At 41.6% G+C, this 27,854-nt stretch overlaps 1 protein-coding gene across 3 annotated transcripts in view; it reads right to left on the minus strand.

Annotated features, from left to right (window-relative positions):
- The window catches only part of zfyve16.S (zinc finger FYVE-type containing 16 S homeolog), a 44,403-nt gene extending 21,232 nt beyond the window's left edge, over window positions 1-23,171 (minus strand). For 2 of the 3 annotated variants that reach the window (XM_041580490.1, XM_018244401.2), the window contains exons 1-5: window positions 23,020-23,170; window positions 9,102-9,206; window positions 6,399-8,467; window positions 4,632-4,728; window positions 2,507-2,683 (exon numbers count right to left, since the gene is read on the minus strand). In XM_041580490.1, coding sequence (XP_041436424.1) covers window positions 2,507-2,683; window positions 4,632-4,728; window positions 6,399-8,467; window positions 9,102-9,171 — 2,413 coding nt within the window. In that variant the 5' untranslated portion in view covers window positions 9,172-9,206; window positions 23,020-23,170. Of the gene's footprint in view, window positions 1-2,506; window positions 2,684-4,631; window positions 4,729-6,398; window positions 8,468-9,101; window positions 9,207-23,019 lie in introns of all 3 variants that reach the window. The other variant, XM_018244402.2, reaches the window with a different exon arrangement.
- Between the last annotated feature and the right edge of the window lie 4,683 nt (window positions 23,172-27,854).

The raw sequence follows: 27,854 nt of genomic DNA on the forward strand, positions 1-27,854 counted from the left end.
AAGATCCAAAAGAAAATACAGAATTTAACTTCAGAAACAGTGACAAACAGTACTAAATTGGGACAGAAGTAGTTGGAATACTATTTGAATATATATATTTTTTTACAAGAAAATTATCTTTATAGGTTGGCTCTATGGCAGGGGGTCTGCAGTGATGGGATCCCAGTGATAGATTGAATCTAAATTAATATGGTCTCCTGTGCTTCCCCCCTGTATATTTTGTGCTGCTGGAATAGTGGCACAGCCTCCCTCCAACCCCACACAACTAAACAAAAGAAGCCATTTTGAAAACATCTCTTACAATGTCACATTACAATCCAAAAATATGAATTAGGGAAAAGATCTGAAAATAATATTCCTGCCACTACCACTATTCGATCCATGGTTGTGGGAGTGTAGGGGTGTTAATTCGTTTTGGTGTGAATAACAAGGCATTTGGAATACTGGAGTTATGTTTCCAAAGTTCAGTAAGCTCACAAGGCATTTTCTTCCTTACATTATTTCATGTGTCGATTCCTACACAAAATTAAGTGCCAGGTGGCTGCTTTTGGCAGGCAAATGCACAACATAATATTTTCAAACAAAGAACCCACAATACTGGCATTTTCAGTCAATTCGCTTCACAGTCAATAGGAAGCAGTAGGAGCAGTTTCATGGGCTTATCTCTGCATTCATGTCTAACAAGTGGGACTGGCATTAAGGTTTGCCATCTTTTTTTTTTTTTTTTTTTTTAAGAAGCACTGGCTGCCTATATTTTTATATTTCTTTGCTATTAAAAACAATGCCATCAAGCATACTTTTAACTAGTTAGGTGACAACTCTACAGGCCTCACAGTCAGAGAAACACAGCATATACTATATAGAATGAAGCAGATCAAAAAATAATTAAAAACAAAGCAAACATAACGCTACCAGCACCAATGTAAACAAACAACAATTAGGTGTTAGAAACTCATAGCTGGATGTCTCCTGGCTGGGCAGCTATATCCCATATTCAGAAAAAACTAGGCAGATGGAACAATGGTTGGGTTTTGTTATATGTGCATGAGATCAGTTATCTGGTCTGCTTGGGACCTTGGGTTTCCAGATAAGTGGTCTTTCTGTAAAGTGGAGGACCAAGCCCCGAATTGTTTATGGTCAACCCTTTGCTCAAATTAATTCCTACATAGATGCCCAGTGCAGAAAAAGGAGAAAAAAATGTGATCCTCAATATAGCAAAAAAATTCCCTCCTGATGATAAAACACCAGCAGAAACATTCAGCATAATTCTATATGAGCATATTTCTCAAAGTACGAACAAATAAAGTTTGCAGCTTTATTCACTTGTAAAGGGTATGGATGGGAATATCCATCATGTAAGGGTAAAACTTGAGTGAACTGTTTGGTTAAAAGGTGAACGGGTGTGAAAATAAAAAATTACATTTCATCTCTTGGAAAAATATATAAATATAACCAATCAAAAAAAACTATGTGCCATTTCGAAGATAATCGATAATCACTATCCATATCTAGGGGGAAAAAAAGCAAATAAAACAATGTAACTTTAATTTTTTTTTTTATATAGTTTTGCTCTTTTATGAGTGTATCTGGTTTCCTCCTTAGTGTTCAGACAAGTTTCAAAGTCCTGTTTTCAGCCATCTGTGTGCCTATACTGGGTACTTTCTGATAGGCTTGTCTCTCAAGATCTAAGCAGGGAAAGGAAGTAACAGCCCAAGATGGGAGCTGCCTACAATGCTGTGCAGCTCTGAATTCCTCTCTGCTGTATAGGGGCACAGTAAGTTTCAAGCAGTTCTAAAAGGGCAACGGTCACCATCAGAGGTGCAGGCTAATAGAGGCCGCACTCAACCTGGGGGAAAAATATTTTTCACTTTAAAAAAATGGCTCCCAGCTCAGGCAGTCATTTGTCAAACTAAAAGCATGCCTATTGGGGAAATTTAATTAACAATTACAAGCATGTTTAAAATGGTGTTTTTTTGCAAATGTTTAGTGCTGCTCTCGATGGAAAATCATTCGCTGGCGAATATTACATCCCTAAACAAAGGATGTAGCAAAAAAAAAAAAGCTTTGCAATTGCAAAATGTAATTATATATACACTGCGAATGTTCACAACAGCCATTTGGTTGTAAACATGGTTGGTAACATTTGTAATGGTCTTTGTGAAAGTTTATTAAACATATTACATTTCTACATATGAATGCAATATTTAAAGAGATGTGTTCACCGACTGTAAAGTGTTTACATGTGCCTGAAAACAAAGCAGCACAACAATAAATTGTGATATATTGCAAAATATCTTGTTTTCAGCAGCTCAGAAAGTGTTTATTCACCTTTTCTATATACACCAAACTAAACGTTCTCCTGTCAAAAAGCAGGCTATTTATCCCATTTATAACAGACACTATCTCATGCGTATATGTAAATATTTCAAAATCCCCCATGTGTTTTAGTGCAATTGTTTTACAACAAAATGCATATTCCAGCTAATCATACATTTATTCAATTTACCTTGGACTCCTGGTTGTTTAAGTACTGAGCCAGGCACCAAAACAGTAGGCGGAGGTGAGTTAAATGTGCCTGCTGCCTGGGCCTGCACCAAAGGTGGGATGGTAGAACAGTACTCAGAGGGGACATTGGGATTTGGGCTAGGACCAGTTGGACTCATCATCCTTTCAAAAGCCTGTACTAAAGGAAGGAAAACAAAATAATAAAACCATTGGGCGATGCTACTCTACTGCAGTAAAGTGAGAGTAAAGTGAGCCATCCAGAGAAAGAAAGCCACAGGCTGCAGACAAGGACAGATGTGGATAAAGGGCAAATGCTTAAGTGGAAGCCCAGCGATACATGAAGTCCAGAGAGTGACAGAAAACAGAAAGTGCACAGTGATATATTTAGCCTCATTGGCAGTGTGAGTAAATAATAGGATGAAATTAAACAGTTGCATGAAATACATGGGAATTTAGTTTTTACAGCACTGTGCTTTTTCATTGAAATGTTTTGAAATATTATTAAATGTAAGATGAGCAGGCAGTGAGGTTAAATACAAATTCCCTCAGCTGTGATAAAACAAGAAGCTTTGGCTGGTAAAGGTACTGACTCATTGGCATACAATGCATGAAAGGTCCCAGTGGCTACAACATGGTTAAACAACAAACAACATTTAAGATACTTCTCTGTACAGTAGCAGATATAAAAGTATAAAGATATAGTATAAAAAGATATAAAAGCAGGTATAAAAGATGCATTTTAAAGAATATGTGCAACAGTTGTCAGGAGAAAGAAAGAGGCTGATCTGATGTTCTAATGCTTAGAAAATAAAAACCGTTCATAAACCTTTCCTAAGCAGAAGAACATCAAAGCAGCCTCTTTCTTTCTCCTTGACTACTTAGTGGTCAGAAAGGTGGAAACTGACCAGCAGGTGGCGCTGTTGTAACAAAATTCATTTATATTAACAGTACATGTATTCCTTAATATCTTGGTTTAAAGACAAAATAAATAATGAATGTACATTGCAAAATTGCTTAGAATAGCACCCTCATCAATTTTACATTCACTTATTTTAAAGGTTTACTTATCCTTTAAATCATTTCTTTCTACAGCCTAAAGCTGGCCATACATGTAAAGATCCACTAGTTTGGCTAGGTCAACTAATGAGCAGATCTTTCACCTATATGCCCACCCTGAGATGGGGCTGATTCATTCGGCTGGCCCACGGGTCAACGATCAGATCATAATTGCAGTTATGCAGGACATCAGGACGAGGACTGCATCAACGCACAGATGAGGTCCACAATCTGATGGTAAAATCAAAGCAGCCAGATTTTGGTTGAGTAGGCACAACAGTTGAAACCAATAGGGAAAGCTATTGGCTTTACAATTGCAGTGCACCCCCCATATCTTTATGTTCATCTTCAATCCCCGTTTTAGCTTTTCCCTTTAAATGTGTGTGTATTAACGGATGTTAATTTCTCAGCTAACACTGAGTTTCTGATTTGTGGCAAGCTCAACCAATAAACATCATTATATCTTGTAAACAGGAGAATTATTGGCTTCATGGCAATGAATGGAATAAATCTGAAGATTAAATATGCCTTCCCAGCATTTCCAATTCTCAGCATCAACTAGACAAACAAAAAAAGAAGATTCATTTAATTTAAATTAAATGCTAAAAAAATACAGCCCACACAGTGGTATCAGAGCTACTAAGCTGGGAAGCTGAAAGATGATAGATAGCTTAAACATAAGCTTCATACTAAGCATTATTGGTGCCTTATAGGCTGCCAGTACTAACTACAACTGGGATTTTGGAAACAAATAAAATGTTTATAAAAATGTACTCTCCATTTAAATAAGCCAAGGAACTCAATATGAATGGCCCACTCAGGTATCCATTAAAATATGTATAATCTGCTCATATATTCTTATGTCTATCTCATCTGTTAGTAGGTACACTTTCACATTGAACTGATGAAGTACCAAGTTGAAAATTTCCAAATTCTAATTTGAAGATTTATTTTAGTTTAAAAGAAAAAAAAATCAGTATTCATCAAATCAATGGTAAACTCGGGGTTTCCAGCTACATACAAAAGAACATAAATAAATGTACATGCAAGAAAAGTACTAAAACACATACCTTTACTTACTAAACCATAACACACAACACAAACTCTTGCTTCTTTGTCCATATACAGCAATTTCCACTTCTGACTGCAACAAACAGCGCAAAAAACCTATGAAATAAACAGGTTATATAGTAACACGTCCATCAAGTTAAAACTTAAATAAATCCTAAATAGCTTGAAGCTGACCCAGATGAGTGTGAAATACCCCATCTAATTCAGTCTTTCAGCGATTTGGATCTCCATCTCTTTAAATAATGAAAAAAAAATATGTTAAATATCAAGTAATCCCCATAGGATTATTTTCATTCATTATGGATTAATTATATGTTAGGAGGTTACAAGTTGCTGTTTTATTATTACAGGAAAAAGGAATTTTTTTAAAAAAATTGTAATTATTGATTAAAATAGAGCCTATGGCTTTCAAGCAATTTGGAACTCTCTGGAAAACAGGGTTCCGGATAACAGATTCCCATATCTGCCTCTTAGTATCAGTAGCCTTGTTTTTTTATATTTGGGAAGTATTCAACCCTTTCTTGAACCCTTTCTTACTGAATGTAAAAAAAAACCTTAAAGGACCAGTAATATCAAAAAAATGTTTAAAAAATTCGTTAGTATACATAGAAAAAAAACCACCAAGACAAATGAAACTTTAAAATCGCAAAGCCGATATTAAGAAATAACTTACCGAAACACCGCTTCTGCTCCTCTTCAGAAAAGGCGATGATCCATCGTGCGGTGCTCGATTTCTCCTCCTTGGCTATCTTCTATAAGGAAGGCAGGGAGAAGTAATCGAGCGCCGCACGATGGATCACCGATCGCTTTCTGAAGAGGAGCGCAAGCAGAGTTTTGGCAAGTTATTTCTTAATAAAGACTTTGAGATTTTAAAGTTTAATTTGTCTTGGCGTTTTTTTTCTCTTCATGATGGATATACCTTTGGTATATCACTTGATCTACTCAATTGTTCAGCTTTCCCTTTGTTGATTTTCATATGCTATCTAGAGTTAAACCATTGCAGGCATTGGTCCCCTTGCTGTACCTTAGGTAAGGAGTGGTCTCATAGGAAGTCTGTGATATACCCTATATTGACAAAAACATAGGACCAGTTTTTAATCAACTTTTTGATGTCTGAAATGCAGCCACCACCTTGATAAAGAAGCACCAACTGTCACAATAAGGATTCAGGGGCATAAGAACACTTCTAAGGCTAATGCCACACAAGGGGGTTTATTTGGTGTTGACCTATGTGTAGCTATAAAGTAGCTAAAAAGTATTTTTGCACAATATCCACTCCATGTAGCACGGGCTGACATGTAATGTTAATTGAGCTACAGGAGTGAGCATATGAAAATGCATCCACTTTCCTCAGCCTGTGTACAAAGTGTAGGCATAGGAAAGGGAAGAATTCACGGTTTGCCTATGGCCTAAGGTACACAGGGACAATTTTTTGCCACCATTTAACTCCTTTCCACAGCATGACATCACACATACATGGAGAGATCCAATATGTAACTCCTGGTGCCTGTATCTTTCCAGACTCCTTATAAGAAGTTAACCAATTGCCACTTCCCTATTAGCAGTCTAAAACTAGAAATCTCCAAAACCACTAAAAATGGAAAGTGTTTTGACAACCACTTTTGAGTAAGTTTTTATCAATTCTTTTGTGTTTAGATCATTCTTGGTGAAGAAGGAATAGCTTTAATATGTGGTTTCTCTTAGTTGGATTTTAGTTGCTTCTGCAAAGATAAAACATATTTGTAAATTCTGCTTGACCAACATACTTTTCCACATGCCCGACAATGATGTCTCCGTTTTGTGAAGGTGAACTTAACGCTGCAGTTCATACATGTGAGAGCTTCAGAATCAGGGATCCAAGTTGGCTGTCTCTGACCCAGGACAGGGTTTTGCAAAGTTCCATTTTCAGATCCGCACTCTTTTTCTTTCTTGCTTAGCTCAGAACTTCCATTTGTGTTTGCAGATTTGGGCAAATGTGGCGGTGCTTCGGCAACAGAGATGGGGCTGCTGGGAGTAACGTCTGCACTGCTCTGCTCAGGGCTATTATTGTCTTGTGGATCTGCATTTACCAAAGCATTTTGGGATGTACCAGGCAAGAGTTTTTGATGGGAATTAAAGAGCTGTTTGGGCCTTGCACCGCCTATATGTGAGCTTAAACTGGCTGTGTCGCCATCTGTTACAGCAACAGGAAGAGACTTGTCTGAAGTTATTTTAACTTGAGACTCGACACCCAACACACTACTTTCCTGCTTGCTTGTGTAGCTTGGGCTACTGCTCACTGCTGCTCCAATATAATCATCTCCAACGCAACGGCTGTCCATATCTAAATCACCTGCAGTTTCACCAGCAGCAGGTGTATTACCAGTACAAGTAAAGTCATATGGTGGACAATCATTGTGCAATGTATAAGGAGTGCTTAACTGGCCATCCTCCTGCTTAAGGAAAGCATCAAGCTCAGCATCACTGATATAGGCTTCATTTAACACATCACAACTTATTAGATCATGTAAAAAGTGCTCATTAAATTCGCTATTGGAAACTGATGCAATATCTAAGAACTGTTCATCCTTTCTGGATTCCATGGCATCGGGTGCCAAAGCTTTTGGAGCATGATGTGAAGTGTTCTTCTCCTGTGCATCTAAATACTTGGTTTCTTGTGCAACATCCTTCTTCGCTAGAGGGGGCACATGCACTTCTTGCACAGAATCTACATCCAGTCCTTTGTCATCTAGTAATACAGTAACAGCAACAGGGCCAACAGTCGTCATGGCATCGTTATTTTGTACTGTTATTATTTTTTCTGGTGCAATGCACTTGTTTATTACAGAGGCTGCCACTGAAGTGCTGGATGAAACCTCTTTTTGCACTAAGCTTTCCATCTGACCATTGTCTACAGACACAGAGGAGTCTGTGGAAACATCAGACATGTCATCTGCCCACTGAGAGGTAATTATAGTTTCTAGAACGGGCTGTCCCTGGTCTGCTGCAGGCTCAATTGCCCTGCTTGCATGACCGACTACAGCACCTTTCCCCTTAACAGCTGTATCACTGCACAAGGCTTCAATACACCCTTCATTTATTGCCTCTTCATTTTCAGCACCTGGTAAACACTGAGCGTCTCTTTCACCTAGTATGCCCAGAAACTCTTGTCCTCCTGTTAAAGTTTCATATGGTAGATCATCGCTAACATAACCATCACTAGTTGAGGTATTGGTGCTGCTAACAGTATCAGTGTTGGAAACAGAATCATTAGCCCTGTTTTCTTGATCCAAGTTGCATGCCAGACTCTGATCTAAACTAATGCTGGAACTATCATCTTTTGAACATATCCCTAACAGATTAGGCCGAGTTATTGGCAACCAAGTTCCACCTTCATGTTCCAGTGCATCTGCTTGCCAAGAAATGGATGATTCTGTACCAGACACTGAATGAATGGCTGTGTCAGAGATTAACTCCAGATCAGACAAATTGGTGCTGGATATCTCTGGTGCAGTACTAATATCCTTATGAATTAGGTTGCCTGTATCACTGATAAGATCACAAAGAGGCACACTTGTTCTACCCAGACCTGAAACATCATCATTAGAATCACCACTGTCTACACAAGATAAGAGATCAAGGCCAGTGACGTTTTTTTCAGCACACATCTCAGGGCAGTAAGTTTGAAAATCAACGTCTTCATATGCAGAATAAAGTGCTTGTTGGGGACTGTTCCTCTCATTCAGTTGTTTTCGGGGTGCTGAGAATTCTGGTTGATGGCAGATGTCATCTGAGTATAAGGAGCACTGGTTTGAGCCAAAAGATGCTCCCAACGACTGATAGTTGTCAAGCACATCTATGGAAATAAACAAAATGTGATGAGAGTTTTGTGGCAAACAACTATATAAACAAATTCATTTTTGATAGATCAGATAGATAGGTGATAAGATAGATGATAGGACGCATAGACAGACGGATGGACAGATGGATAGATAAGATAGATAGATGGATATGGTTCAGCTGAGGACCTCTCCTATCGACCATTTAAACCACTGTCCGTGAGCTAATACTCCAGTAAGCATTTTAGCCACAAAGGTTAAAATATTAATAAAGTGCAGTTACACATTAGAATACCAGTGTCTCAGCCATAATAACACAAAACTTTAATATTTACTTGACTAGGTTTAAAAGCATTGGTTGGGGATTTTACCTTTTTTCCCTTATATGAGTTTTTCTCATTGCTTTCAAGCTGTGTTGGTATCGTTAGGATAGGTATGCGTATATAGAATTTAATTAAAAGTAGAGAGGGGTGTGTGTATAGATGCTGGGTTTTCATTTGGAGGGGTTGAACTTGATGGATTTTGTCTTTTTTCAACCCAATTTAACTATGTAACAATTTAACTATGTGGGAAGGGGTGTTACAGACAGACAGATTCTCCTCTCTGTGGGCAGAGGATAATATGCATGAACAGAGAATCCTAGAGAAATACCTGCATTTTGCTCAAAATCATCTAGCAATTTATCCAGATCAATAACCACTGCTTGAAAATAATTGTCCATCTTCCGATGGATGTGTAGCAATTCCTCTTTGAAATCTGAAAAAAACAAAAATCAGACATATGGCAGGTTCTACTGGAAGTAGAAAGAATTGCATAGCATGAATGTTTACATAAAAAGGAGAGGTCAGTCATACAAAGCAAGCAGTAACTCATAAGGTGACTGAAATTCAAATAAAACATATGTTAAGGGGAAATTTACCTTAAAGGGATACAGTCATGGGAAAAAAAAAATTCTTCAAAATGAATCAGTTAATAGTGCTGCTCCAGCAGAATTCTGCACTGATATCCATTTCTCAAAAGAGCAAACAGATTTTTTTATATTCAGTTTTGAAATCTGACATGGGGCTAGACATAGTCAATTTCCCAGCTGCCCCAAGTTATGTGACTTGTGCTCTGATAAACTTCAATCACTCTTTAATGCTGTACTGCAAGTTGGAGTGATATTACCCCTTCCCTTTTCCCCCCCAGCAGCCAAACAAAAGAACAATGGGAAGGTAACCAGATAGCAGCTCCCTAACACAAGATAACAGCTGCCTGGTAGATCTAAGAACAACACTCAATAGTAAAAACCCATGTCTCACTGAGACACATTCAGTTACATTGAGAAGGAAAAACAGCAGCCTGCCAGAAAGCATTTCTCTCCTAAAGTGCAGGAACAAGTCACATGACCAGGGGCAGCTGGGAAATTGACAAAATGTCTAGCCCCATGTCAGATTTCAAAATTGAATAAAAAAAAATCTGTTTGCTTTTTTGAGAAATGGATTTCAGTGCAGAATTCTGCTGGAATAGCGCTATTAACTGTATGTTTTGAAAAAAACATGTTTTCCGATGACAGTATCCCTTTAAAAAAAAAACTATTAGCGCAATATAGTTCATGGTATGCTTACTTCCACTGCTGCCCAGCTGTAAGGAATGAATTAAACACCACCTTGTGTATCATAAATTTCAGTAAGGGGTCACAATTCTTAACATAAGCAGCCACCTAGGTCGTCTGTTTACTAAATAAAAGCAATCAACAGAGGAACTGGCAACTCAACTTCTTGGTCACAGACATCAGCATTGGGAAAACTCTGCATTACACTGATGAGCCTAAATAAGGACAAAACCAGTCTGGTTTTGGCCTATTGTTAGGTGGGAACTGGTCACTCGCTCCTTCAAGAGAAAGCACTTAGTCTGGCCAGAGGGCCTGCAGCTAATGAGCCCAAGTATTTGCACTCTTGGGGTGTCTGATGCACAAGGTGAGCAGTGAGAAATGTGGATACAATAATAATAATGATGAAATAATGGCTTTGTATTGCACTTGCTCTAGAGAAACTGGGGCTGTACATGGTCACTTTCATTGATTTTAATGTATCTATTTACTATTTTACTCCAGTCTGTCACCAGCACCTTATTGTTAAGGGGTTGTTCATCTTCAAACAGGTTTTTCAGTTCAATTGGTTTCAGATAGATCACCAGAAATAAAGACTTTTTGCAACTCCTTTCTATTTTCCATTTGTGATTGTTTTTTCTAAAATTGAAATGTAAAGTTTCAGTTCTCACCTCTAAAGCAGCTCTGTGGGGGGGGGTGTCTTAAACTGTTTTGAATGGATACATTTATTTACGCCATACATTTCTTGTCTTTGTCCCTGCTGAGCAGAATCTCTGAGTTTCATTAAAGGCAATATTTGCGGAGGTGAAAATGTGTGGGGGCCGACCATTCAGCCTGACATCCATTCCGATGTAGCTAGCTTGTGATCAGGATGATTCACTCCTGGAGATGGATACGTACATGGCGTTTAGGAAGTGGAGTCTGCTTGGACTTATTCTCTGCGCCTCATTTAAACAATAAATTGCATAGCCGTTGCAGTAATATTTGGGCACGCAATTAGTGAAATGATCTGCCACTTGGTCTATACTGCTGCCTGTGTGCTGAAGGTGTTTGCAATAGACACGTACTGGCACATAGTGACGCGCCGCTCTCACATACTTCTTTAGTTTACTGTACTGGCACGTCAGTACATCTATTGACACCTTCAGCCCTAAAGAAGTATGCGAAAACAGCGCGTCTCTACGTGCCAGTACGTGTCTATTACTAACACCTTCAGCACACAGGCAGCAGTATAGACCAAGTGACAGATCATTTCACTAATCGCGTGCCCAAATATTTCGGCTATGGCTATGCGATTCCTGATTGCACTGTGCTGGGTGGCCACATTATCATTAGTTTCATGATGGAGGCTGAGGGCCTGTGTGTAATGGAAATGGAAGGTTTCCAAGATGGCGACGGCGTCCAAGATGGCGACGGCGTCCAAAATGGCGACTCCCGACCTCACCATGTGGATCCTGTTGGTTGCGGCTCTATGACGCCTTCTTCCTCCCGTCTGCCGATTGGTCAGAACGTGCGCCGGCGTCAATGCGTCAGGACGTCGGAACCAACGCCTTGATGCCATTGCGTCCAAATTGGCGCCAAAACCTGGCCTATATTAAGCCTCTGGGCATTGCTATCATTGCCCAAATATAGGTCTTACCTTGTGTATTCCTGGGTGTGATTATTGCTATTGATTTCTCGTGTACCGACTCCTGCTTGTCTTTTGGATTGATTCTTCGCTGCCTGAACTGAACTTTTGCCTGGACTTCGACCATTCTCTCGTCTCATCCCTTTGTACTTCGATATCGGCTTGCTACCTGCCTCCTCCTTGGTCCTCACTCCAACTGCGCCTTCGGGCCCTTACAGTATATTTGGGCCATGGACCCGTCTGAGGAGGCCTCTGCTCAGCCTGACTTTGGGAGAGCTTTCCGAGGAATTGCCTCTCGCATGGAGGCCTACGAAGCCCGGCAGACCCACTTTGGTCAAGCTCTTGAAGCTATTCTGGACAAGTTGTCGGCTCTCTCACCCACGGTCCAGGTTCCTGCTGACGTCCCGGCTATGATTCCTGTGGCACCGATTCATGTCTCTGAACCTCGCATTCTGGCTCCGCCACTCTTCAGCGGTGACTCTGAGGCCTGTAGAGGATTCATAAACCAGTGTGAGATCCAGTTTACTTTGCTTCCCCATCAATATGTCTCCGAACGCGCAAAGGTTGGGTACATCATTACTCGCCTGACTGGGAAAGCGCTGGAATGGGCATCACCGCTATGGGAGAAGGAGGATCTCTTAATCGATGACTCCAAGGCCTTTATCCGAGAACTACGCACGGTGTTTGATGCTCCTGGCCGGGCAGCGTCCGCTTCGTCACGCTTATTGCAGATTCGTCAGGGAACACGTTCTGTACCTGAATATGCGATTGAATTTCGCACCTTGGTCGCTGAAACCAGCTGGAATAACGACAGCTACCATGCCGCCTTCTACAATGGGCTGTCTATGCGCATTAAGGACGACCTGGTTTCCCGTGAAGTGCCCACGCGCTGGGAAGATCTTATCGCCCTGGCAGTTAAAGTGGATACCCGACAAAGGGAACATCGAGCTATTAAAGACCGGGTGAGAAGGGTTCAACCTCCTTTGGCTCCTCGCTTCCAGAGACCATTTCTTCCTAGCCCTGCTGCCACCTCTTCTTCAACTCATGTCTCTTCTCCTGCTCCCACTGAAGAGCCAATGCAGATTGGACGTGCTCGTCTTTCCGAACAGGAAAAGTTACGGAGAAGAGCTGCAGGACTTTGCTTATATTGCGGAGGCAAATCCCACTTCGCCCATGAGTGCCCTGTGAAGTCGGGAAACGCCAGCGCCTAGGTAAGTTTGGGGAAACTTACCTGGGCGGAATTGATCATTTTCCCCAATCTTCTGCTCAACGTTTTCTTCTTCCGGTACAGATTCAGCTTGCTTCCAAGATCATTTCCACCCACGCATTCCTTGATTCCGGCGCAGCTGGGAATTTCCTGGATAAAGTCTTTGCGGAACGTCATTCCATTCCTCTGCAAACCCTAGCTGTACCACTTCGAGTCTTAGCCATTGATGATCAACCACTCTCTTCTGCTTTCATTTACAAGTCTTCACAAGAATCATCCTTCAAAGTGGGCACCCTGCACTCTGAGAGACTTTCGTTTCTGTTGATCGATTGCCCGTCTACTCCAGTTGTTCTTGGACTCCCCTGGTTGCGTATTCATAACCCGGTCATTGACTGGTCCGCAACTCAAATCTGTCGCTGGAGCTCATTCTGTCAACAAAACTGCCTTCCGGCTCAGCCCCTTGTCAAAGTTTCTTCTGTGGTTCCTAATCCTTTCATCCCTCCTGATTACCAAGACTTCACTGATGTCTTCAATAAGAAATCCGCTGAGACACTTCCTCCTCATCGGTCGTATGACTGCCCTATCGACCTCCTTCCTGGCACCATGCCCCCTCGAGGACGTACCTATCCACTCTCTCCATCCGAAACAGCAGCGATGAAAGAGTATATCCAGGAAAATCTCCTACGAGGTTTTATTCGTCCTTCTTCTTCTCCTGCTGGTGCGGGATTCTTCTTCGTTGAAAAGAAAGATGGCAGTCTACGACCCTGCATCGATTACCGCTGTTTGAACAAAATCACTATAAAGAACCGCTATCCTCTATCCCTTATATCTGAATTGTTTGATCAGCTTAAGGGTGCCAGCATCTTCACCAAACTAGATCTTCGTGGGGCTTACAATCTCATCCGGATCAGAGAAGGGGATGAATGGAAGACTGCATTTAATACTCGCGATGGGCACTACGAGTACCTCGTGATGCCGTTTGGACTCTGTAACGCGCCCGCAGTCTTTCAAGAGCTAGTCAACGACATCTTCCGGGACTTGTTGGGTATCAGTGTTGTCGTTTACTTGGGTTTACTTGGACGATATTCTCATCTTTTCTTCCAATCTCTTCGAACATCGGCTCCAGGTGCGGGAAGTCTTATCCCGATTGAGGAAAAATAATCTTTTCGCCAAGCTTGAAAAGTGCTCCTTCGAAGTTTCTTCTATCCCCTTCCTGGGGTATATTATTTCCCAACAAGGTTTCAAGATGGATCCAACAAAGGTTTCTGCAATTCAAGACTGGCTGCTCCCCACCAGCACTAAGGCTATCCAGAGGTTTATTGGTTTCGCCAATTATTACAGGCAGTTCATCAAAGGCTTTTCTTCCAAGATCTCCCCTATTCTCTCCCTTATTCGAAAAGGGGGGAAACCTCGATGTTGGCCCCCTGAAGCCTTAGAAGCATTCAAAACTCTCAAAGACTCCTTTTCTTCTGCCCCTATCCTCAGACATCCAGACCCCCTTCTTCCTTTCTTCATAGAAGTTGATGCTTCCGACGTCGGGGCCGGGGCTGTTCTGTCTCAAAGATCCTCACATGATAGAAAACTGCATCCCTGTGCTTTCTTTTCTAAAAAGTTTTCTTCTTCTGAACAGAACTATGATGTGGGAAACCGTGAGCTGTTGGCCGTCAAACTGGCATTAGAAGAATGGAGACATCTGTTAGAAGGCTCTTCAATACCAGTCTCTATCTTCACCGACCACAAGAACCTAGAATACATCCAATCCCTCAAGCACCTTAATCCCAGACAAGCTAGATGGGCTCTTTTCTTCTCCAGGTTCAACTTCGTTATTACTTTCCGCCCGGGTTCCCGGAACAAGAAGGCTGACGCCCTATCTAGAAGTTTCCTTCCTGAGGACATGTGTTCCGAGGATCCCGAACCCATTGTGCCTTCTACCAAAATCATTGCTGCCTTGCTTCCCACCATGGCTTCCCAGTTATCATCGGCTCAAACCTCTGCTCCTGACAATACACCTTTGGGACTCGCATTTGTTCCTCCAGAACTTCGTCAATCCATCCTGTTTCAATCCCATAATTCTAAACAGGCTGGTCATCCTGGGATCAAGAAGACAACCGAACTTCTGTCTCGTTTGGTCTGGTGGCCCTCTCTCCGGAAAGACGTTAAGAACTTTGTCTCTTCTTGCTCCACCTGTGCCACCTCTAAGTCCGGTCACTCCCCTCCTAAAGGTCTACTTCTGCCGTTACCCATTCCATCCCGACCTTGCACTCATCTGGCGATGGATTTCATTGTGGATCTTCCTGTGTCTCTTGGGTATACGGTCATCTGGGTCGTGATCGACAGGTTCAGTAAGATGGCTCATTTCATTCCTCTACACAAGTTACCTACTGCTCAAGAACTTTCAAAACTATTCATTCAACATATCTTTCGTCTTCATGGATTTCCGGCTGAAATAGTTTCCGACAGAGGTTCCCAATTCGTTTCTAAGTTTTGGAGATCGTTATGCAAGGCTCTACATATTTCTCTCCAATTTTCTTCTGCCTATCACCCTCAATCCAATGGAGCTGCAGAGAGGGTTAATCAAGCACTGGAACAATTCCTTCGTTGTCATGTATCCTTATGTCAAGATGACTGGGCAGATTTACTTCCTTGGGCTGAATTCGCTCATAATAACTCCATGCATGCTTCCTCTGAGAGGTCCCCATTCTTTTGTGTATACGGTCTAAATCCTCTTGCATTTCCTCAAGACCTCCTTCTTACAAATGTTCCTGCTGCCAACGATCAAGCCGCCCACATGCTCGCCATCTGGCTCTCCACCAAAGCCAATTTGGAAAAGAGTTCCCTCTCTCAAAAAAAATTTGCCGATAGGAAAAGGATTTCGTCTCCTCAATATAACCTTGGTGACAAAGTCTGGTTGTCTACTCGAAACATTCATCTCAAGGTACCCACTCCCAAGCTTGGTCCGAAGTTCATTGGTCCTTTTCCAGTTATCGAAATAATTAATCCTGTGGCAGTTCGGCTTCAACTTTCCCCTGAAATGCGGGTTCCCAATGTATTTCATGTTTCTCTTCTCAAGCCTGCAACATCATCTTCTTCTTCTCCCACTCCTGTCCTTGTGGATGGTCATCAGGAGTTCGAAGTCAAGAGAATCTTGGATTCCCGAATTTCCAGGGGTGTGTTGCAGTACCTCATTGAATGGAAGGGTTTCGGTCCTGAGGAGTGCTCCTGGGTGAAGGATTCCGATGTCCACGCTCCTTTTCTTCTTCGAAAATTTCATAAGCAATTTCCTTCCAGTCCCTGTCATGGTGGTCCTGAGGCCCCCCCTAAGGAAGGGGGTACTGTAATGGAAATGGAAGGTTTCCAAGATGGTGACGGCGTCCAAGATGGCGACGGCGTCCAAAATGGCGACTCCCGACCTCACCATGTGGATCCTGTTGGTCGCGGCTCTATGACGCCTTCTTCCTCCCGTCTGCCGATTGGTCGCCGGCGACGGAATGGTCGCCGGCGTCAATGCGTCAAGACGTCAGAACCAACGCCTTGACGCCATTGCGTCCAAATTGGCGCCAAAACCTGGCCTATATTAAGCCTCTGGACATTGCTATCATTGCCCAAATATAGATCTTACCTTGTGTATTCCTGTGTGATTATTGCTATTGATTTCTCGTGTACAGACTCCTGCTTGTCTTTTGGATTGATTCTTCGCTGCCTGAACTGAACTTTTGCCTGGACTTCGACCATTCTCTCGTCTCATCCCTTTGTACTTCGATATCGGCTTGCTACCTGCCTCCTCCTTGGTCCTCACTCCAACTGCGCCTTCGGGCCCTTACACTGTGTAAATTTGTAAACGGGCCACAATTGGCCCCCGGGCCTGACTTTGGACATGCCTGGTTTAAAGACTTTAGTAGTCAGGGACTCCATTCCACAGATCCAGTCCAGATATTGGCATTCACCTTCCACAGGAAAGCTGTCCTATGGAAAGGCTATTTAAAGTTAATGGGAATGAGAGTGTGTCTCTCAGCAGGGCACAGCAGGTAGGAAACTGGCTTTTTAATTAACTCCCATATGAGCTGGGAGCGCTGTCTGTGTCTGCCTGAAGCAGAAAGTGACCGGGACCGTGAGTTGGTCAAGCTTGTGAGTCTGGCTACGAGAGTGAAGGAAGCCAGAAAGCTGAAATCTTACAGAAAAAAAGTCCTGTAAGTACAGGGGTGAGCCAAACTAGGTTGTTTGTTGTGCTGGTCGTCCACAATGGGCCCAGTCTAGTCAGAGACTACAATGTTCACCCCTGTGCAAAATTGACTGTTTGTTTACAAGTGGGAAAATAACCCCGTGTTTTCCTTTAAGAGCAGTGTGTCACTGTCTAATTGTTCCTTTATCCTATGCTGCCTGCCCTTCCATTTGCTAAATTCCCCCCAAAAGTTACATATACAAATATTGATGAAAGTCCGTTTTTCAGAGTGCGGCTGCTTACTATATATATATATATATATATATATATATATATATATATATATATATATATATATATATATATATATATATATATATATATATATATATATACATACACACAAATACAAGAGGTCCTCTGCACTCAACCCATTATCAATATATTTAAGACAGAGACATTTTGTGCATACTGCTACTGAAAAATGCCTTACCCTTTAAACAAAACAGGGATTGGTTGTCCATATATTACAATATATTTAAGCTGGCCAACTACGTCAAAGTCATCCCATATCTGGCCAGTCCTACACTCAATTTTATCTGTTTCATTAAGAATTCTATTGCTTCATTATACATTTTACAAAGGGACTAAGTTTTACCTGCAACTTACTTGCTGCTTTAAAAAAAAAAAAATATATATATATATATATATATATACATATATATATATATATATATATACACACACACACGTACGTCAGAATTGAGGTAAGTTTAAAGGGCATGAAGGCCATAATATTTCCGCTTTATAAACATTCTTAACATATTTGTGTTGGCTTGTTAAGTGTGTATATAATTCCAACATTTGGTCACATTAAGTGTGTTTGTTTCCCTGGGGAAGGTCACCGAAACATTGGGACTGTTTACAGAAAACATTTCTTTTTATAACCCAAGTATGATGCTGATGTTCATTATGTTGCCAAATCATCCGCAACCAGCAGTGGATAGATGGGAGAGAGACAGCGGTCGAGACTTCACTACAATGGAAGACGATGGGAACCTGCACATCCTATTGGGGGAAGAGGCACCAACAATGGCTGCACAGCCTGTCAGACTGAGAGACATAGGACACCCCCTATGCCGATATAATGTCTCCTAACCAAACCCACTGCACTCTCCGGCTATGCCAATGATAAATGTATTTGGTCCTGCCAATAAAGCTGACTTGAATTGCTGTAGCTGCAATTAAAAGTGGAATTTTATGACTTTTTTGCTCTCTGGTTCTAATACGTTTAAAGTGTTTGATGTTTGAAATGTAGTACAAGTAAGTTCTCTTCCAAAACTCTTATTAGCTGGCTTCTGATACACTCTTTCAGGAGTCAGACCAAGGAGTGCATGGAATATAAACAGCCAGACAACTGCTGTAAATTACATTTACAAATACATTTAAGACCATTGAAAATAATAAACGTAAATTGGAATGCTGATTAGCAGTGATGGGTGAAACTGTCCTGTTTTGCAGAAAAATTTGCGAAATGGTGAAAAATTCACGAAACGCATTGAAGTCAATGGGCGTGAAAATTATTTTTATGTGTGAAAATTTTAACACGAGAGAGCATTTTTATACGTGCGACTCTTTTGTCCAAATGCATTAAAGTCAATAGGCATCCGAATAATTTTGACGCGTGACAAATTCTATGCGGGCAACAATTTTGACGCACAACAATTTTGTAGCGCCCAACTTTCCACGCCAAACTTTCACCGCAGTTTCGCAAAAACTTTTGCAGGTGGCGAAATGCAGAAATTCGGTATGAATCCATACCTGGCGAATAAATTTGCCCATCACTCCTGATTAGATACAAATTTTCTTTCATTATGCAAAAACTGTGTTTGGTTGAATAACCCCTGTAATTGATTGATATTGTAAAATTGCTTAGAATTCCATTTTCTTTCATATCTAGATTTAATACCAATTACAATTGTTAGTCCCTGGAGGCCACCAAATGAACAGATCTGGATCACCAGATTGGAGCAGTTTATTGCCCCTTGGCCCAGGCCTTTTTGGCAGCTCTATAACTCCAGGCCTCATTCTGCAGCCTACACTGCATGAATAATGCTTGTGTTTAGCACTGTATAAAATAAAGATTGTTTTGTGACACTTGTGCAATTTGAAACAGGTTTGTGTCTAGCACATGCCTCCTACATGCAGGCTTCAGTGCTGGCAGACAACGATAGTCTTTTATCATTTGCATGATATACTCAAAGAAATATATGTTTAAATATACAGACATTAAGTGGTTTGTGGTAAGAGAGGCAATAAGCAAGAGGTCCCAGCAGTATAGAGCTCACAATCTATGTACTATTTTTTAGAGTTTCTGAAGCAAGAATTTTTGCAACAAGTTTATCTGTCACGTCATAGTTAATGTACAATTTGACACATACAGGGGGTTATTTATCAAAGGTCGTCTTTTAGAGTAATGGGATTTTTTTAAATTGTAGTGAATTCAATTTTATTCACAATTCGAATGGTATGTTATTTATGAAAAAATTCGAACATCTAAAATTCGATAGAATAGTCCCGACCCAAAAACTCAAATCTAAAGAAAAACCTCTACGTGTCAAATTTTTTTGACACGCAATCAAATTGGCGCACGACATTTTTTTTCTCTCCTATTGGAGTCTATGGGACGTTATTTTCAAAGCAAAAGTTGGCAAACATTTAGGTCATCACTACTATTAATATCTTCAAATAGTTCAAGAGCTGATGGTTTTTAAATTCAAATTTGTGAGTATTGACCAAAAATAAAAATTTGAATTCGAATTTACCATACCAACCTTAGTAAATCTGCCCCAAAGTGTTCCTATGCATTTAAACGTCAAGCTCTGTGCGCAGCATATGTTCACCTTCTGGGCTTTTTCCCTGTGTCAGAGACACCTTGTTGTGTAATTAAGAGTGTGGATTAAAGCAGAGCCGGGCCAACCCGGCCAGGCGCCCTAGGCAACCTGGCGGGCCACGGCGCCAGCTCTGTGCGAAGTTTCGCTCCAGCGCGCATGCGCGCAGAAGAGAATTTATGCGCAAGACACCAGCGGCAGTCGTGGAGAGACGGGACCAGACACAGGATAGGCGAAAGAGCAGGTACGTGCCTGGCCCCCCCTCAGCTTTGCGCCCTAGGCACGTGCCTACTCTGCCTACCCCTAGTTCCGGCCCTGGATTAAAGCAATGGTGGCCATCAGCTATGTGGAAGTTGGATACAATTGCACAAGGCTCTGAAGTGGAATTCATTCGCAGCATCAACACAAATAACTTTGCAGTGAAATGTTTGTATTATACACAGCATACACTGCTACGTGAACTATTTTGCCCTTTTCAGCAAGAATAGCTGCCTCCATGGATATACAGCAGCTTATAATTGTCAGGTCCACCTCAAGTGGGGTGATAACTGTCCCAGGACTGGTGGGTTATGGGTCTTAAAGGACAAGGAAAGCCTGTGACCAAAGTCCCCTGTTTGTTATAGAATACACATAGCTGTACTTGATCGCTATCTTATATTTCATAACAGTTATATTTTTGCCCTCTGTGACCTCTGATCATATCAGCTATAGAACCTCCGTTGCGGCTGCCATAATCAAGATGGCCGCACTGAATGCTTTGCACATGCATCACGTGATTCCTGCTACCCTAGTGCATCAAACATTCTTGTGTGCGTTATACTGTTGTGAAACAAGTCTCAGGCCAAAGGGAGGCCTTTGCTAGGTCAGGGTTTGGGAGCACTCGGTGTCTCTGCTTACTTAGTGCGCTCACTATTTGTATTTATGTGCATGCTCTGCCTTGGTATCTCCAACTCCACATCACTTACTCCTATATATCCGAGTACAACATGTCAGTGATGCTACTGCTTTTTAACAGTTAGAGCCCAAACACTTTTTTCAGTTCAGTTGTTTTCAGATTGTTCACCAGAAATAAAGACTTTTTTTCAGTTGCTTTCTATCTTTTATTTTTTGACCAAAAGTGAAGTTTAAATTTGAATGTTCCTGTCTCTGGTGTTTCGGAATGGCAGGTATAAGGTAATCGCTTATCTGATAGTCCAGGCTGGTGCTCCTGATCATGTAAAACTGCACCGTCCTGGTGTAATCACCTTCTGCTTTTTTTCCTCTGGGCCTGGGCAGGTGCATGCACGGTACAATTATAATAGTTGGCTTTTTGTTTCTAAGTTCAGCTTTCACTTTGCTGTGCACACGCCTGCTCAGACGGGACCAGAGAGAACACCGAAAAGCCAAAAAACATGGCAACGATGAGATTCCACAGGAAAATCCTGGTGTCTGAGCAGTTTTAAGTGAAGAGGAGTAATATCCCAAGGTATCAGTTAAAGGGCATGTAAAGTCTAAAACAGAATAAGGCTAGAAATGCTGTATTTTGTATACTAAATATAAACATGAACTTACTACACAACAAGTCTAATCAAACAAATAATTTATGCTTTCAAAGTTGGCTACAGGGGGTCACCATCTTGTAACTTTGTTAAACATCTTTGCAAGACTAAGACTGTGCACATGCTCAGTGTGGTCTGGGCTGCTTAGGGATCGTCATAAACAAAGCTGCTTGAGTTCTGCATGGCTGGGAAGTAAGGCGGGGGCTCCCCCTGCTGTTCATAAGTTTGATTGCTTCCCTGCTCAGCAGTTAGGGACCATCTGACAATTCCTATCCACAGCAGTAAATGAAGGGAGAATTTCACTGCATACAGTCAGGTTTCTTATAAAAACGGTACACATTTTTTAATTAAAGTATATTGGAGATAGGTTTCTTTTTCATTAAAGAAAGTAAAAAATAGGATTTTATTTTTTTTTGCCTTTACATGCCCTTTAAGTGGTAACAATAAGGGGCAAATTTACTAAGGGTCGAATATCGAGGGTAAATTAACCCTCGATATTCGACCATCGAAGTAAAATCAAAGTAAATGTGGTAAATCCTTCGACTTCGATATTTGAAGTCGAAGGATTTACCGCATTTACTTTGATCGAACAACCGAAGGAAAAAACGTTCAGTTCGAACGATTTTAATCCATCGATAGAATGATTTTCTTTCGATCCAAAACAGCTTAGAAAGCTTATGGGGAAGGTCCCCATAGGCTAACATTGGTGCTCGGTAGGTTTTAGGTGGCGAAGTAGGTAGTCAAAGATTTTTTTAAAGAGACAGTACGTTGAATATCAAATGGTTGAATAGTGAACGATTTTTGGTTTGAATCGTTTGAGTCAAAGTCGTAGTCGAAGGTTGAAGTAGCCAATTCGATGGTCGAAGTAGCCAAAAATTCGAAGTTTTTTTCATTCTAATCCTTCACTCGAGCTTAGTAAATGTGCCCCTAACAGTTAGGCATCCCCAGTGAATACACCTTTAGTTTGCCTTTAATAAATGACACATTCTGTTATGCTAGTCAATAATACTGATGCCTGTATAGAATAACTAATTCCAAAGGAATTCATTTGTGTTACTAAGCCAATTTCACAATTTCATTTAGGTGCCCCAACCACTGCCTTAACCCAATGGCTTCCTCTCACCCACTAATACAATCCCCAGTCTGTGAGAGAATGTCAGGAGTTGTAGTAGAACGTAACTTCCAGGGTAAAGGCATAACATATAATACATAACAGAATCATAAATGCCACACAACTCCCAGGAACCCTATGAGCCTTAGTGTACACTGTAGGGCTATAGTGAGACACACAGATCTGTCCCCTGCTGGGTCACGTGTATCATCAGACAGTGTTTATGTGGGAGCTACTAAACAATCAGGAGTTCTCCTCCGACCCCAGACACAGTCGGGCACGATACCAACCAGGCGCATTCCTTGCCACAGCACAGTATGTAACTCTCTGGCACCCTCATAAAACTACAACTCCCACAATGCCCTGACTTTTTATCCTTGAGAGTTGTCACCAGGCAATGATTCATATAAAAAGCTAAGCCCGAAGACCAACCGCTCTCTCTCACCTCATATGTTTCCTGTCACCGCCTGTTTGGTGCCCGATTTATTTCTACTCCGCTACGCCAGATCCCTTTCCAGCTTCTGTAGACTCCTCCCCCGAAACACGTGATGCCGCGTCAAGCGGACTTGTCAGCCTCAGGAAAGCAGTGGAAGCGCGCTGTGCGCATGCGCAGGTGACCCAGGTAACGGGGAAGAATATAATCACTATAAAAACAATAAACTGCAGCCGAGAAAGACACAGCTCTTTGTCTTTTTTTAGTTGTATTGTTATTCCTGAAACTATAGAAAATCTTTGCCAACCCGCTTCCGAAATAATCATCTTTTACTTAACGTTTATTATGATTGGGAGGTTCTGAAACAATTTGCATTTGGTATTTTTGATGTTTTTGAATTATTTAGCTTTTGTTCAGCAGCTCCACGAAATGGGATTTCAGCAACTATCTGGTTGCTAGGGTCCAATTCACCCTAGCAACCCCGCCAGTGGTTTTAATGAGAGACTGGAAGATGAACAAAAGAGCAGGGCCTGCATGGAAAGATACTAATAACAATAAACACATTGTAGTAGCTGGTAAATTTGTAATTCCCTTTAAAAAAAAGCCCTTGTCCCGTCCCAAATCCGCTCATAACCTTTTCTCCGTCTTCTGGCCATTGGCGTGATGTGGCTCCACCCCTTTTTTGCCACAACCCACCTCTTTTACATCAAGCCCGCTCCCTTTTGTTCCCACCCCCACCACCGGCCGGTGGAAATTTAATAAAAAGGTGGCAACCCTAGGCCCCACTAGGGTTGCCAGCTGGCTGGTATTTTTCCAGCGTGGCAGTTAAAAATAATGGTTACATAGTTAAATTGGGTTGAAAAAAGACAAAGTCCATCAATTCCCTCCAAATGAAAACCCAGCATCCATACACACACCCCTACATACTTTAACATAAATTCTATATACCCATATCTATACTAACTATAGAGTTTAGTATCACAATAGCCTTTGATATTATGTCTGTCCAAAAAATGATCCAAGCCATTCTTATAGTCATTAACTGAATCAGCATCACAACATCACCCGGCAGTGCATTCCACAACCTCACTGTCCTGACTGTGAAGAACCCCCTACGTTGCTTCAAATGAAAGTTCTTTTCTTCTAGTCTGAAGGGGTGGCCTCTGGTACGGAGATCCACTTTATGGGTAAAAAGGTCCCCTGCTATTTGTCTACAATGTCCTCTAATGTACTTGTAAAGTGTAATCATGTCCCCCAAGCGCCTTTTTTCCAGAGAAAACAACCCCAACCTTAACAGTCTCCCCTCAAATAAGTCTTCCATCCCCCTAACCTGTCTAGTTGCACTTAGGGGCCCATTCATTAAGATCAAGTGAAGGAATAGAAGAAAAAATACTTCGAATTTCGAAGTGTTTTTTTGGCTACTTCGACCATCGAATGGGCTACTTCGACCTTCGACTATGACTTCGAACGATTCGAACTAAAAATCGTTTGACTATTCGACCATTCGATAGTCGAAGTACTGTCTCTTTAAGAAAAAACTTCGACCCCCTAGTTCGCCACCTAAAAGATACCGAAGTCAATGTTAGCCTATGGAGAAGGTCCCCATAGGCTTTGCTATCTTTTTTTGGTCGAAGGATAATCCTTCGATCGATGGATTAAAATCCTTCGAATTGTTCGATTCGAAGGATTTAATCCTTCGATCGAACGATTATTCCTTCGATCGAACGAATTCTGCAAAATCCTTCGACTTCGTTATTCAAAGTCAAAGCATTTTAATTCTCCAGTCAAATATCGAGGGTTAATTAACCCTCGATATTCGACCCTTAATACATCTGCCCCTAAGTCTCTGCACTCTCTCCAGCTCATTTATATCCCTCTTAAGGACTGGAGTCCAAAACTGCACTGCATACTCCAGATGAGGCCTCACCAGGGACCTATAAAGAGGCATAATTATGTTTTCATCCCTTGAGTTAATGCCCTTTGATTGATCCCAGTGTTATTAATAGGGAAAAAAGATGAATATATATGAAGGCCGGTATTTGTTTCCAGTAAAGGTGGGAACTCTAGGCCCCATACAGAAGCCACATCTGCTGGTTTAAAATGGACAAGCAAAATTACAAGCACACAAACAAGCTGTTGAGACTTGGGGAAATGGTCCATTATTTCTTAAAGGGGTGGTTCACCTTCAAACAACTAGTTGTTTTCAGACAAATCACCAGAAATAACAACTTTCTCCCATTACTTTCTATTTTCTACGTGTCAACATTTTTCTAATATTGAAGTGTAAAGTGTCATTTTTCACCTTCTAAGGGTAGGGACACACTGGGCGATTTGGGGAGTTTTAGTCGCCTGGCGACTAATCGCCGCGACTTTTCTCCCCGAATGCCTCCCCTCGCTCTGCGCCTGGCTAAAATGAAAAATCGCCTGCGCTAATCACACGCGGCGATTCGTTTTCCGAAAGTCGCCCGAAGTTTCCTCGTGCGGCAACTTCGGGTGATTTCGGAAAACGAATCGCCGCGTGTGATTAGCGCAGGCGATTTTTCATTTTAGCCAGGCGCAGAGCGAGGGGAGGCATTCGGGGAGAAAAGTCGCGGCGATTAGTCGCCAGGCGACTAAAACTCCCCAAATCGCCCAGTGTGTCCCTACCCTTAAGCAGCTCTGAGAGGGGGGGTCGTTGACCCTGTAAACTGTTCTAAATTGATACATTTAATTGATACATTTCTTATCTTTGTCCCTGCTGAGCAGAATCCCTGGGTTTCATTACAGGCAGCTGTTAGAAATGATACAATAGTTGCTAATACTCCAGAGATGCTGCTGAGAAATGTATCAACTAAATGTTGCACAATTGTAACCGTTTAGAGTCTCCACCTGAATTACTGAGCTGCCAGACTCAAACACCACAGACACTAACATTCAACTTTAAACTTAGATTTTGGAAAAACAGTAAAAAATTAATTATGGAAAGCAATTGAAAAAAGTCTTTATTTCTGGGGAAAAATCTGAAAACAACTGAACTGAAAAAAGTGTTTGGAAGGTGAACAACCTCTTTAAAGGGGTAGTAGTTCACCTTAGATATGGTTATTTAAATGATATTGCAATGTAGTTTAAAGGTCTGCTCTCCATCCAAGCCAGGGGGATTGCCAACAACCTGGCTGTGTAAGGTCCTGTCTTTATCATTTTGACATTACCAGCAGAGAGGTTCTTTTTTCAAATTTCCCGGGGCAGACACATGCGCAGTAGAACTAAATAGATTTTTATTTTTTTTGCGCAACTGCGCTGCCGCCAGAAGACAGAAGAAGCAGGAAGACGATCGCTCTGTGGTGCTCACTGGTATAACCCCAGGCTGGTGCGGGTTTCTCCTCATAGTAACACTGGCCTGGGATGTCACGTAAGTAAATACAATCACTTGGGGAGCCTAACTTTTGGCACCCCCAAGTGTAACAACACTTTTCTTCTCCTTTAAAGTCTGAAGTCAAATAAAGGATTACTGCAAACTTTTCCATTGTATTGCACAGTTCTGGCAGTAGCACCTCTATGATAATTAAGAGGCATGGTGTAATGGAATCTATCTCATGTTCTCAAGATGGCGTCCAAGATGGCGACTGCCTGCCTCACCACATGGCTCCTGCTGGGCACAGGTCTATGACCTCACCTTTTTCCCACTCCAGGATTGGTCGTCGGCGACGGAACGGACGCCGGCGTCAGAATCGGGCGCCGGCGTCGAGACGCCAGCGTGAGGACGCTGGCGTCTGCGTCTGACGCAAGCGCGTCAAAATTGGCGCCAACCCAGGGACTACTTAAACGCACTTCCCCTTCCAGTCCTTGCCCAACTATAGGTTCCTGCTACAGAGTTCCTGGGTGTTATCTTCTATATTGATTCTTGTGTACCGATTTCTGCCTGTTTTTCGATTCTGCTTGTCTTCTGCCTGGTCTGACCTATTTGCCTGTATTTTGACGATTCTTTGGATAAACCCTCTTGTACCTCGAACCTGGTCTGGTCTCCTCTTTGGTCTACACTATGACTGTGCCTTCGGGCCCATTACACATGGGCCTTCAGAATGGTCCTTTCCATATCATTTTGATCAGACCATCTGCATCTGCAATAGGTGCTAACTGAGAAGAGCAGTGCCAACAGCAGTTGAAGACATTAATGGGGACAGTTTTGGAGACATGGCTCTTTACCATTAAAATGCTGCTACAGATGCCCTATTAAAACAGTGGGCTGCATATGGGCAGCTAATATCAACAATTTTGATTGATCCGGCCATATAGGTATTATGTCTTCCCCAGGTCATAAGATCATTAGACCAGTTGCCAGAAAGCTGGGTCTCAATCATTGCTTACCAACCTGGCCAACAATTGAATTATTTGGAAGAAAGGACTAATCTGCCAGCAAGTAGCCAGCTTACGTACGTCTGTTCTAAACTTGCAATTTTTGATGTTTAATTGAAGTGTTAAAGCAGTATGTCTAACCTGAAAATTATCTACCCACAGCTTAAACAACCACAGCTTAATTATCCTCTTCCCTTTTATGATTATGTGGCCAGAAGTTGAGAACCTTCAAACTTCATAAATGTGTGACACTCCCATAGAATCAATTTTATCCAAATAATACAAGTTTTTAAAAATGTTTCCCTTTTCTCTGTAGTAATCAAACAGTACCTTCTACTTGATCCAAACTAAGATATAAATTATCCTTACTGTGGGCTCTGAGCAGCTGTTGAGAAGCTAAGCTTAGGGGTTGTCACAAATTATCAAGCAGAAAATGAGGTTGGCCTGTAATATTAGATGATGCTACAGGGCAGATTATTAAATTCTGATGCTAGTTGCACTGGTTTCTGTGCTGC

Source organism: Xenopus laevis, chromosome 1S (assembly GCF_017654675.1).
Source record: "Xenopus laevis strain J_2021 chromosome 1S, Xenopus_laevis_v10.1, whole genome shotgun sequence".
NCBI lineage: Eukaryota > Metazoa > Chordata > Amphibia > Anura > Pipidae > Xenopus > Xenopus laevis.